General features: G+C 42.8%; 2 protein-coding genes across 2 annotated transcripts; one reads left to right on the top strand and one right to left on the bottom strand.

Annotated features, from left to right (window-relative positions):
• The first annotated feature begins 2073 nt into the window (after positions 1 to 2073).
• On the top strand, positions 2074 to 7691 carry LOC124033891 (probable RNA polymerase II nuclear localization protein SLC7A6OS). Its single transcript, XM_046346281.1, has 5 exons — positions 2074 to 5180; positions 6082 to 6384; positions 6530 to 6736; positions 7020 to 7131; positions 7267 to 7691. The coding sequence occupies exons 1-5, from the start codon at positions 4989 to 4991 to the stop codon at positions 7380 to 7382; spliced, it is 930 nt and encodes a 309-aa protein (XP_046202237.1). The 5' UTR covers positions 2074 to 4988; the 3' UTR covers positions 7383 to 7691.
• Positions 7692 to 7795: 104 nt separating this feature from the next.
• Positions 7796 to 10634, bottom strand: LOC124033890 (Y+L amino acid transporter 2-like). The gene is made up of 4 exons (XM_046346280.1): positions 10494 to 10634; positions 10076 to 10225; positions 9720 to 9903; positions 7796 to 9591 (listed from the first exon to the last, which is right to left on the bottom strand). The coding sequence occupies exons 1-4, from the start codon at positions 10539 to 10541 to the stop codon at positions 9524 to 9526; spliced, it is 450 nt and encodes a 149-aa protein (XP_046202236.1). The 5' UTR covers positions 10542 to 10634; the 3' UTR covers positions 7796 to 9523.
• Between the last annotated feature and the right edge of the window lie 1012 nt (positions 10635 to 11646).

The raw sequence follows: 11646 nt of genomic DNA, 5'->3' as shown, positions 1-11646 counted from the left end.
TTCTCGCCCTTCTGGTTTTGACCCTTGCCTGTTCTGACTTTGAGCCCGCCTGCCTGACCACTCTGCCTGCCCCTGACCTCAAGTCTGCCTATCGTCTTGTACCATTTGGACTCTGACCTGGTTTTCTGAACCCCTGCCTGTCCTGACCTCGAGCCTGCCGAACAAATCAAGCATTTATTGTGGAACTAGGATTCCTGGGAGTGCATTCTGATGAAGATCGTCAAAGGTAAGGGAATATTTATAATGTGATTTCTGATTTCTGTTGACTCCAACATGGCGGATAATTGTATTTATTTTCTGAGCGCTGTACTCAGATTATTGTATGGTCTGCATTTTCTTTTAAATCTGACACAGCTGTTGCATTAAGAAGAGGTATATCTATATTTACATGTCTAACAATTGTATTTATCAACATTTATAATGAGTATTTCTGTAAAATGATGTGGCTCTCTGCAATATCACCGGATGTTTTTGGAACTTGTGAACGTAACGTGCCAATGTATACTGAGATTTTTAAAATATAAATATGAACTTTATCAAACAAAACATACATGTATTGTGTAACATGAAGTCCTATGAGTGTCATCTGATAAAGATCATCAAAGTTTAGTGATTAATTCTATCTCTATTTGTGTTTTTTGTGACTCCTTACTTTGGCTAGAAAAACGGCTGGGTTTTTCTGTGAGTTGGTGGTCACCTAACATAATCGTTTGTGGTGCTTTTGCTGTAAAGCCTATTTGAAATCGGACATGGTGGTGGGATTAACAACAAGATTACCTTTAAAACGGTATAAAATACATGTATGTTTGACAAATTTTATATTATGAGATTTCTGTTGTTTTGAATTCGGCGCCCTGCACCTTCACTGGCTGTTGTCATATCATCCCATTAACGAGATTGCAGCCCTAAGAACTCTTTAAGTATCAAAAGTAAAAGTATAAATCATTTCAAATTCCTTGTATTAAGGAAATCAGACCGCACTACTAAATTGTTTTTATTTATGGATAGCCAGGGGCACACTCCAACACTGAGACATCACTTACAAACAAAGCATTTATGTTTAGTGAGTCCGCCAGATCAGAGGCAATAGGGATGACCAGGGATGTTCTCTTGATTAGTGCGTGAATTGGACCATTTTCCTGTCCTGCTAAGCTTTTAAAATGTGTAATGAGTACTTTAGGGTGTCAGGGAAAATTTATGGAGTAAAAAGTACATTATTTTCTTTAGGAATGTAGTAAAAGTTGTCAAAAATATAAATAGTAAAGTACAGATCCCCCCCCCCCCCAAAAAAACGACTTAAGTAGTACTTGAAAGTATTTTTACTTAAGAACTTTACACCGCTGTGTCCATGTTATTAATATTTGAGTGAGTGATTGAAATTAATGACCCATCCTCAGTAGCCTATTCCAGCAGCCTATTGGGCAATGGAAGCACTTCTTACCTCGAAATCACCTCGCTATTCATGATTAATAAATGAGTCAGTCAATTTGAACAGTCAAATGAGTCAGTCAATTTGCCTAGGCAAAACTACATTTTGCCTAGGCTACTGAAGGATATCTGAAATTAGATGTAGGCCTACCATGGCAAAGTATGATTACAATCATAAACTCAGATTTTAGTCAGTAAGACTAGCCTATGCCAATTGAAATGATAAGGCAATCTCGCAAATAGGCCATTTGTAATGGTTTGTAGTCTTAACGTCTGGCACATAACGGCACAATTGCCAGAAAATAGTCTAACATTTGTTTAATAAGGGCAAATTACATTTTCTCTTGCGATATTTTCAAATTCCTTTATTATTCACATTAGGTCATAATTATTATTTGGATGGAAAACCTCATTTAGCTTCTTATGTCGTTAGAAGTCGATATTCATTTTTAATTCGATTGATAATGTTATTGAAAAAGTTTATTTGGCTAAATGTGGCAACTCCTCTCTTGCTGTGAAAAACCATTTGGGGCTAGTGTGCGGGCTTTGAGTAGTCATTGAGGCTAGAAATGTAGCTAGAGCAGGCAACCCTGCCTCTTGGAAGATATTCTGACGTCCTTTCCCGAGAAGGAAGGAAAGATGGCGGAAGTGTTCAAATCAAAGAGCGCGTTGCGCAATGTTGAATGTTCTGAATGGACAGCAGTAGTATCGAAAACTGGAACAAAAAGGAAATGGTCTAAAATTGTAGTGGAGTATATGTGTATGAATGATAATGAATTGCTCCTTGTTGGGATGCTTTTGTTGAGTAAGGATGCATATGTGGGAGACCTGTTTAAAACGGTGTGAAGTATGAGCTGGGAAAAGTGGAGTCTTGTCAGCGTGACCAGGAGTGGTCTTATTTTTTGATGAATTGTATTTCTGAAGAACAGAGGAAGGTTGCAGTGAGCCACAAAAGAATCCGGACAACATAAGTTTTGTGTTTTGAACTTTGGAGTAGAGCGCCCGTCAAAGGAGTTATCTCAGGGGTGACGACGAATGTTCAGGTTGAATACCTGAAGAGAATTCCTGGTGTGGTTGGTGCCCGGCGTCTGACCCTTTTATTTTTTCGAAAAATAGAAAATACCTATGCATGTGAAGCTTGGTTATGTAAGATACGTCGTAAGAGCTTTCATACCCAAACCATTGCAGTGTACGAATTGTAAAGTATTTGGCCATGTTTCAAGTGTGCAGATAGACAGAGTATACTGAAGAACGGTGTGTAGAAGAACGACGGCGTTGCACTTGTGGTAGGGATCATGATCCCGAGTTCCTGGAGTGCCCTGTAAGGTTGAATGAGTTTGAGGTGGCAAAAGTTAGAGCGGTCAATCGAATCTCCTATGCGAAGGTGATTAAAATAATTGAGAAAACAAGTGATGCTAGTAAAGATATGGTAGTGGACGCACGACAGCCTGCAGTTCTATACTATATGGCACACGTCTCAAAGAAGTCTAAGAAACTGGACATGATTGTGGCAGAAAAGTTTTTGGGACTTAAAGGATTTTACATCTGAAGACCTGCAAGGGGTACTGGTGCCAAAAGACCTGCCCTCCCAGGTTCCCCTTGAGTCTGTGTAGGGATCAGATGATATATTTTTTGGTAGTTTGTTCAGTTTTCGGGGAACTCTGTTACCATCCCACACAGTGGGTGGCGGGATGCACATTCAATTGTGCTTTCGCCAATTTACCATAGAAGCGAGGATACTTGAGGAAAGATCCGTGAGAGGCTGTAGGGAGAGGAAGCGTCTGTGGTTGATGAATGGAACAGTGCGCTTGTTTGAAATGGAAAAGCTTCTCGGTAGCTACTGACAAAGAAGAACATCAAGACAAAGCAGCTGCTTTACAAGTGGGATGCACGGTTGAGCTCTACATCCCGAGGGGTTCATGTTGATTGTACAGAGATTGTGACAGCCGGTAAAATGGCGTCCTTTGAAAGGGCAAGAACAAGATGTATGTCAGGAGAAGTGCAGTATTCTCATAAGGAGACGTATACTTGGAATATGGAGAAGGAATTCAGGGAAAAAAGAGAGGCAGAGGAGGACGAAGAGCGAGAAGGAGGAAGAGGGTGAGCTTGAGTCTGTTAAAAATGGCTGAAAAAAGAGAGATTGTTTGTTAAAGAAGAATGGAAGAGGTGTAAGCAGAGTGAGCTTTACGTTGGCTCGAAGACGAGGAGAAATGGAAGTGAATGAGGGCGAAATATCGGAGGTGGTAGGTGTGGTGAAGTTCTCGGAGCCCGAGACTTGAACCAAGGGTCAGGATAAAGATGAGTCTGTGACAGTAGGAGTGACATTTCTTTTGAAAAAGTGCACCCTAGCCTTTTAGCTGATCAATTTGTGGTTTCAGGGCGGGTGAAAACAGACTTGAGTGGTGTGGAATTGGTGAAGGTAACCAGAAGTGATCTTGTGTTAATTGTTTGTGATTCTGCTGGTCAGAGGGAGCAGGGGCTCCGCCTGAAATGAATGGGGACAAGAGAAGTGAATTATTTTGCTCTCAAGGAAAGGGCATCACTGAGAGGAGTGATTACTGGGGTAGGGGTAAATGTGAATGTTGATCAACTGAAGGGGAAGATTCCCAGTGTTTGTGATACTCATCATTTGTTGCGACACAGACAGGGTGGCGTGAGTGGTGAAACAAAAGAGTCTGTCCTTGAGTTTTGATGTTGAGTCTTTGCCCAACAAAGTGATGTTAGGATATATAAGTTATCCTGTACGAGGATTTGTGCTGAATACATTACATTGTTACAGGTGTCAAGCTTATGGGCATGTGGCAGCAGTGTGTAGGAGGGAGGTTCCTAGGTGTGAGAAGTGTGCAGGAGGGCATGAGACAAAGGAATGTGTAACATTGGGGAAATTAGTTGTATGTGTTAATTGTAGTGGTGCCCATAGGGCTGGGGTTCAGAAATATCATGTGCGAGAGAGGCAGTTTGAGGTTTCCAGTAGAGTAGTGGTTAGAGTAGTGCAGAAGTTGTGGTACGCTGAGGCGGTGAAGAAAGTAGAGGAAGATGGGTCAAGGGGGAGGGATCCTGAGAGGAGTGGTGTGATTAGTAGATCTGTACCAGTACAGAGGGATAGGCCAACAAGTGATATATGTTTCAGTGAGATTGGATTTTTATCATTTATAGCAATGGTTATCAACTGTACTGCAGGGATGGAACATAAGTCACAGTATATTGGTGGCAGCTGCAAATAGTTATTTGGGTCAGAAGAGTTACAAGGTGTTAATTGGTGGTGTCCCAACCTTTCAGGCTGTTGGCTTGAGGTAGGATTAAAAATATGTATATAGTGGAGTAGGGTGGTGAGTGTAGGGTTAGATGGTAGGGTATGTGTTGACTTATATATTTTATGATTTTTTATTTTAAGTATAAGGAGTATACTCCAGTCTAGTAGGTGGCGGCAATGCAACATTTGTTGGATGCCAACCGCCGTAAAACCTAATCGAAGAAGATACCATAGTATTGGGAGAATCCTGCCTCCTCTTTCACAAGTGCGACTATAGCTAGTTACGGTAGCGCCAGCTGGAGCAGCCATGGATCCAAGCACCACTATTCTCCGGGTGAAAAGAAAGAGAGGAACTGACCCTGCCGATGCGTTGCTGCTTGCCTGTAAACGTATTCGGCCAGAGACTACATCCCAGACCGCTGGGGAAACTGTGCCTGAGCCCGATGATGCAGAGGTTGAGAATTCAGTCTTCAAACTCGTGGCAACCGTAGCGTCACAGGTATGGGCCGCTGTCAAACCACGGTTTCTCGTGGGCGCTGTACACAATCGGCTGGTGCTGTGCAAGACACTCAAGTCTGCTGTTTTAGTTTGGCTAGCTAGCTACCTAATGTATTTGATGTTAAACTAACTGTAGTTAGCTTATCTGCTGGTTAACGTTAGCTATATACATTGTATTTTCTCTTCAGCTCAAGTCATCCTTACTTAGGTAACTGGCTAGTTCGCTTTGTGTTGATTAGCAAGCGAGTTAGCTGGCTAACAACACAGATAGCTTGGTAACTATCGTTCGCGAGCTAGCCTGCCAGCCTACGTTGTCGTTAACTTCACAGCAACAGTATCTGGTGTACCTGTCTCTTGCACATCTGCCATTTCAAGATCATGGAACAATTATGAATTTGTATATTTAGCTAGCTAGGAGATAATCCTTCGCAACACCTGTTTGTGTAGAAAATAAGTTTTGTTTGTTCCCGAGAGGCGTAGCGGTCTAAGGCACTGCAGCTCAGTGCTGGAGGCGTCACTACAGACGCTGGTTCGATTCCAGGCTGTATCACAACCGGCCGTGATTGGGAGTCCCATAGGGCGGCGCACAATTGACCCAGCGTCGTCCGGGTTTTCCCGGGGTAGGCGTCATTGTAAATAAGAATTTGTTCTTAACTGGCTTGCCTAGTTGGTTAAATAAAAAGATGATTTGGCTGGTCATGGTCCAGAGTCAGTCATAGCTAGTTTCATAACCTATTGTTTTATTTTCAATGTAAAAGAGATCTTAACGTTTTCTTAGCACTCAGAAACCGTTCTTGGTAGCTAAGTTTAATTTAGTGAACCTTTCATGTAATGTACTGCCAGTCTTATTAGTCTCAACCCTCTTTGTTAGGATAACTGCTTCCCATTGTCACTATTTTTAGGATGCCCCAGTCCAGACACAGGTTCGTGAAGCACTGGCCCGCCCCCGCATGGCCCATGCCCTGCGCCCCTCAGGCAGCTCCCAGAGGATTGTGGGAGATCTGCGGAGCGTAAAGTGGAGCACCAGGCGGGAGGAGCGATACAGGATCCTCTCCAGCCATCGAGCAGGGATGCCTGCAGAACAGTCCCCCTCAACACAGCCAGAGCCCACAGAGGAGCCAGGCAAAAATGCCTGGAGCCTGGGGGAAGTTCAGGTGTTTGACATCATCCAGGAAGATGGGGACCAGGATAAAGCTCCTAGCAAGGTAGGTGTGAGCTGGGCTATGTAAACGTATCAGTGCCCAGTTCCCATATGATGAATTCAGTGGATCCAGATTACAATCTGCCACTGACACATAGGCCTAGTATTTGGATGGCTTGAATTTGATGCTTATTGTGACTGTTTCCCAGTTGCTGACCCCTGACCCAGAGACTATCCTGTGTAACTCGATGAAGATGCTCCGTGAGAAGCTGAGTGTGTCTGGAGAGGGTGTGGGTGTTGAGCACCGTGAACGGGAGGACGACTACGTGTATGACCTTTACTACCAGGAAACAGTCGCTGCAGGCTGGATCCAGGACATCCTGTCCGTCAGGCCCTACTCAGACGAGGGAGAGTTGGTAAGGGTCAAAAGTTTATCTTAGAACTAGTTTTTACAAACTTTATGCCCAAACTCAATCAATTGGGCTTCTCAAAAATATGGTTGCGGTGTTTGAACTTTAAAAAAAAAAAATACAGCTGGCTCTCATTTGGTTTTTTCCACCCACACCACTTTCAATTCAAGTCCCACCTTGTTGCAGTGTTTCCAGACTCTATACACAGTAGCAATTGAGCATGGGACAAGGTTAGTATCTGAATAACATAAAATGATGCAGGAGGAATAACCTTTTCTTGGATGTCCAGGTGCCTGACTTGGTGGTGAATGAGGAAGTGTATGAGGATGAGAATGAAGAGGGGAACTGGAGGAATGACTACCCAGATGAGGATGGCAGTGACAGAGAGGAGCGCTATGGAGGTAGGCTAGTACATTTATGTTGATTGTATGAAGTTCACAAAAGCTTCACGCAATGATTATCAAAGCTCCCATAGTAAGGATAGTTGCATTACTAGTTTCTCTCCGAAACCTAATTTTGCCGTTCTCATCCTGAAGGGTCCTGGGAAGAGCACTCGTACAGTCGGAGATCCTGGGACCAATACCAGGGCGAGGTGATGCAGGAGTTAGATGATGATGATGATGATAATGGAGACAAGGATGACTCCGACTGATCTCCAACTTTGAGCAGCAGTCTTTTTTTACTGTGCAAGTGTTGGTGTGAATGTGTGGTAGATGTGTCGCACATGTGCTTCTGGTTAACTTGTATGTTGGTGAGATGGTTTGGACTGCGTGTTTGCATGTTGTGCATGGTAGTACGTACGTGTAAGCGTATGTTAGTGATTGTGCATCTGAAAGTGTGATACTATGTGTGGGTCTACATTCCCTGTCACACGGGAGCTTGTACTCTTGATGTGTGATAGTGACACCAAATCCCATCTGTAAATATGTAGATGTGTATAAAATAAAGCTTTCAAAATAAATGTAAGACTTCCCAAAGAAATTGTGCATTATTGCTGTGATGAATGAAATTATACTGCAAACTGGTTAAGTTTTATTAATAAAACCAATCTTCCATGGGATTAGTATTCAGCAGGCAAACTGACAGAGCCAACTCATTCCTCATATTTAACTTGTTCATGGGTAACAGCGTCTTTCATATTCACTGAATAACTATAAATATTGGCCCAGGAGATCCTTTGCATGGTTAACTTACAGGTACAATAAAGTTAACGTTCTGTTTAATTCACTGCTGCTGTCCCAATAGGCCCATCAAGTGATCCCAACTGTTGGTAAAGCTGACATGGCCTCAGTCACCATGGTCTTTGGAGGGTTACGTTTGCCAATGCTGAGATGACAGTTGGCTATTGCACATTTTCAAAAGTAGTACAGAAGGTCTTTGTGGGAGGGATTCGGGTTTATGGATAAATAGTTTGCATACTACATTAACCTTACTAAGGTCAGTCAGCAGTTCACAGACAAATGAGCATCTCAACTGAAGTAACACCAGAAAGGAGGGCTGGGGGGAAAAAAACACTGAACAACCATGTAGTAGCAGACGGTGAGTCATTTGTTCCCCTTTTCCAATAAACCATCATCCATAGTGCCAAGAGAACAAGACCGTAGCATCACCTTTAGGAAATACATTTGAATATTTATGAAAACCGGTCTGTTTGCATGTCCCTTCTGGATATGCAGACAGTGTACAAAACATTAGGAACGACTTCCTAATATTGAGTTTTTGCCCTCAGAACAGCCTCGATTTGTCTGGCTTGAACTCTACAAAGTGTCGAAAGCATTCCACAGGGATGCTGGCCCATGTTGACTCCAATGCTTCCCACAGTTGTCTCAAGCTGGATGGATGGCCTTTTGGTGTTGGACCATTCTTGATACGGGAAAACTTGAGTGTGAAAAACCCAGTAGAGTTGCAGTTGACACTCAAACCGGTGCGCCTGACAGCTACTACCATACCCAAGGACATTTAAATAGTTTGGTCTTGCCAGTTCACCCTCTGAATGGCACACATGCACAACCCATGTCTCAAGAATAAATTTGAAAAAATACTTATTTAACCTTTCTCATAACCATCATCTACACTGATTGAAGTGGATTTAACAGGTGACATCAATAAGCGATAATAGATTTCACCTGGACAGTCATGGAAAGAGCAGGTATTCCTAATGTTTTGTACACTCAGTGTATATGTATTTGACAGGCACAGCATATTAAAAAGTGCATACCTATACCCTCTGACATCAAAACAACCTCTATAGGTCATTCCATCACGAGATAAGAGATGTACTGCCATCTTACATAGATCTCCAGCCTCTGAGAAGGGAGAGAACAACTCCATATGCTCTGATGTAGATCTCACCCCATACACCAGGCAAGGGACAATGATGTCAGGAGATGGGGAGAAGTGAAACTATGAGTAGTATAATGACATAAGGACGAGGGGATGTCCTAGAGTACTGGCCAGACGACCATGGCTTTTCTTGGGTACTGTCCTTGTCCAATGCTTAACTTCACATGAACCATCAGGCATCAGGTTGGCAACAGTGGAAAGCAACTGGAGTCCCACACTGTCACCTCTCTATACCTGTCTGTGCGTGTAAACGTGTGTATAGTGTCCCAACTTGTAAACTACAGACTAACATAGTAGTGAGACATTCTGGTAAAAGTATTAAATATTCCCATGTCTTTGCAAAAAAAAAATAGGTGAATTTCCATGATTTGGTCCCATGTGTCTATTTGTGAATTGCAGAGGGTGGTGGGTAATATGGTGAGAACTTTGTGTCATGGTTGGGAGTGAGGTTTACCCACTGATGTCCATCTCAGTGAGCACACAGAAACAGGTGAGCTGGGTAAAGTGTGTGAAAGAACCTAGCACAAGTGAAAGAAAGAGGGTTAGTGAAAATTCATTAAATGACTAAAAATGAAAATACTGTTTCCACATCTTTCAATTTGGAAACAGGCTGAGGAAAGGGTTTTATTGAGAGAGGCTAACTCACGTAGTAAATTGGTAATGTAGGGTGGGCGTTTGGACTCGGGCAGGTGGATGCCCAGGAAGTAGACCGGCACTCCAGAGAGGGCAATGGCGATGCCAATGAGAGAGTTGACGGTGTCACTGTACAGTGGCACTGCCACGAGGAACACAGTGCAACAACAGAAGATGATGGGGTACAACAGGGTCAACTGCACACAGGAACACATAGGGGAGACAAGCACAGACATGGAAGGAAGAAGAAAATAGCATTAATTGTTGCCTTACATGTAACTACGTGTCATCCAAGAGATTTGATCTTTAGTCTATTAATTGATAAAGTATGAACATATTAGTTCACAAGTGAGACAGTCAAGTTCTCACCTTGAGTGGTCTGGGTCTGTCTGGTTCCTTCCAGCGCAGGTAGATCTGCCCGGCGATAGACAGACCCATAACGAACCAGTAGCTGAAGCTGTAGTAGTTGATCAGCTGGAAGACATCCTCTACAGTCAGGTAAACCAAGGCCATGGCACACTGTGGATACACAACAACAAAGACACTGGTCAACAGAGGCAGGATGTATGACTCACCAGCAGGGAGAGACATGGCTCATCAGCGTCATCCACACCAGATAGTTAGGAAGTTGCACTGGGCATGTCCATCCACCAGGTGGCAGCATTGACAGCAGCTTTGAGTTGATGTGGACAGTGGAGATGTTTCTACTTTGTTTGTTTAGCATTACAGTTGATGAAATAGTTCTAAAGTGTGCGATGTAAGTGATGTAAGGAAAGGGGGTGCTTACGTTGAAGAGCAGAGCAGGGACAGGAGTATACCTCTCCGCATGAATCATTGATAAGGCGTCCGGGAGGTGACCTTCACGAGCACCCACGAAGAACAGCCTGCCAACGGCGGAGGTATCACTTAGTGCTGAGCGATTAGTGTTTTTTTTTGGTCGGTCCAGTTTCGTGTAGATTTTTCAAAAGATATTGATTTTTTTTTAAACATTAAATGCATTTTGCATTATGTGGGTTGAACAACACAGAATAAAACAATTAATACAAGTCCCATTATGGTAGTGACTGCCCATTACTGCTTATCAATTATTAAAATCAGTTATCCACATTATTTTACTTAATAAAATATTTCATTTGTTTTATTTGATTCCAAGTCATCTCAATTGAGCTGCTGCCTATGCAGTCTGACAAAATCACAATTTTAATAGTTCTTCTAAGTAAATAAGGGTTTACTTTTATGACTGCTAAATACCAACTATCAATCACTTTTGATAATGTATTTTCAGGTAGAGATACCTCGAAGCAACTGCTCTCTACTTCTTTCAATCGCGCCTCTTCTGTCTCTTCTCTCCCTCTCCGTGGTCATTGTAGTTAATTATCACGTCTCCTGCGCCAAACTATGCAGAACATTGGCCTACTGGTAACTACAACTCACTGCTACGTCACACAGTCCAGGCATGATCTGAGATTATGACTAGTGAGACTGCAGCCAATGTGTGCATTGAGCTCACAGGAAGAAAAACAAAAGGGGGAAAAAAACAAACAAAATGAAATTCAAATAATTGAACAGATGTCGGTCAATTAGTTATTTTTCAAACAACTGACATTTCAGTTAATCACTCAGCACTAGCAGCCACTAGAGCATCTGGACAACATAATGGTAAATCTGTGGCACACAGCATGCACTGTGGAATTGGCTATTTCAGCCACACCCATTGCTCACAGTTGTATAAAATCGAGCACACAGCGATGCAATCTCCATAGACAAACATTGGCAGTAGAATGGCCTTACTGAAGAGCTCAGTGACTTTCAACATGCACCGTCCTAAGATGCCACCTTTCCAACAAGTCAGTAGGTCAACTTTCTACCCTGCTAGAGCTGCCCCAGTCAACTGCAAGTGGTGTTATTGTGAAGTGAAAATGTCTAGGAGCAGCAACAGC

This window comes from Oncorhynchus gorbuscha, linkage group LG04 (assembly GCF_021184085.1).
Source record: "Oncorhynchus gorbuscha isolate QuinsamMale2020 ecotype Even-year linkage group LG04, OgorEven_v1.0, whole genome shotgun sequence".
Classification (NCBI taxonomy): domain Eukaryota; kingdom Metazoa; phylum Chordata; class Actinopteri; order Salmoniformes; family Salmonidae; genus Oncorhynchus; species Oncorhynchus gorbuscha.
The sequence above is the reverse complement of the archived record's forward strand: the minus strand, read 5'-3'. Positions and strand labels throughout refer to the sequence as shown.

Coding starts and splice junctions, on each gene's coding strand:
- LOC124033890 (XM_046346280.1), bottom strand. CDS start 10,541: ATGATTCATGCGGAGAGGTATACTCCTGTCCCTGCTCTGCTCTTCAAC. Junction 10,226..10,493: donor TCCCTGCTCTGCTCTTCAAC/GTAAGCACCCCC, acceptor GTGTATCCACAG/TGTGCCATGGCCTTGGTTTA. Junction 9,904..10,075: donor ACAGACCCAGACCACTCAAG/GTGAGAACTTGA, acceptor TCCTGTGTGCAG/TTGACCCTGTTGTACCCCAT.
- LOC124033891 (XM_046346281.1), top strand. CDS start 4,989: ATGGATCCAAGCACCACTATTCTCCGGGTGAAAAGAAAGAGAGGAACT. Junction 6,385..6,529: donor AGGATAAAGCTCCTAGCAAG/GTAGGTGTGAGC, acceptor ACTGTTTCCCAG/TTGCTGACCCCTGACCCAGA. Junction 7,132..7,266: donor CAGAGAGGAGCGCTATGGAG/GTAGGCTAGTAC, acceptor CTCATCCTGAAG/GGTCCTGGGAAGAGCACTCG.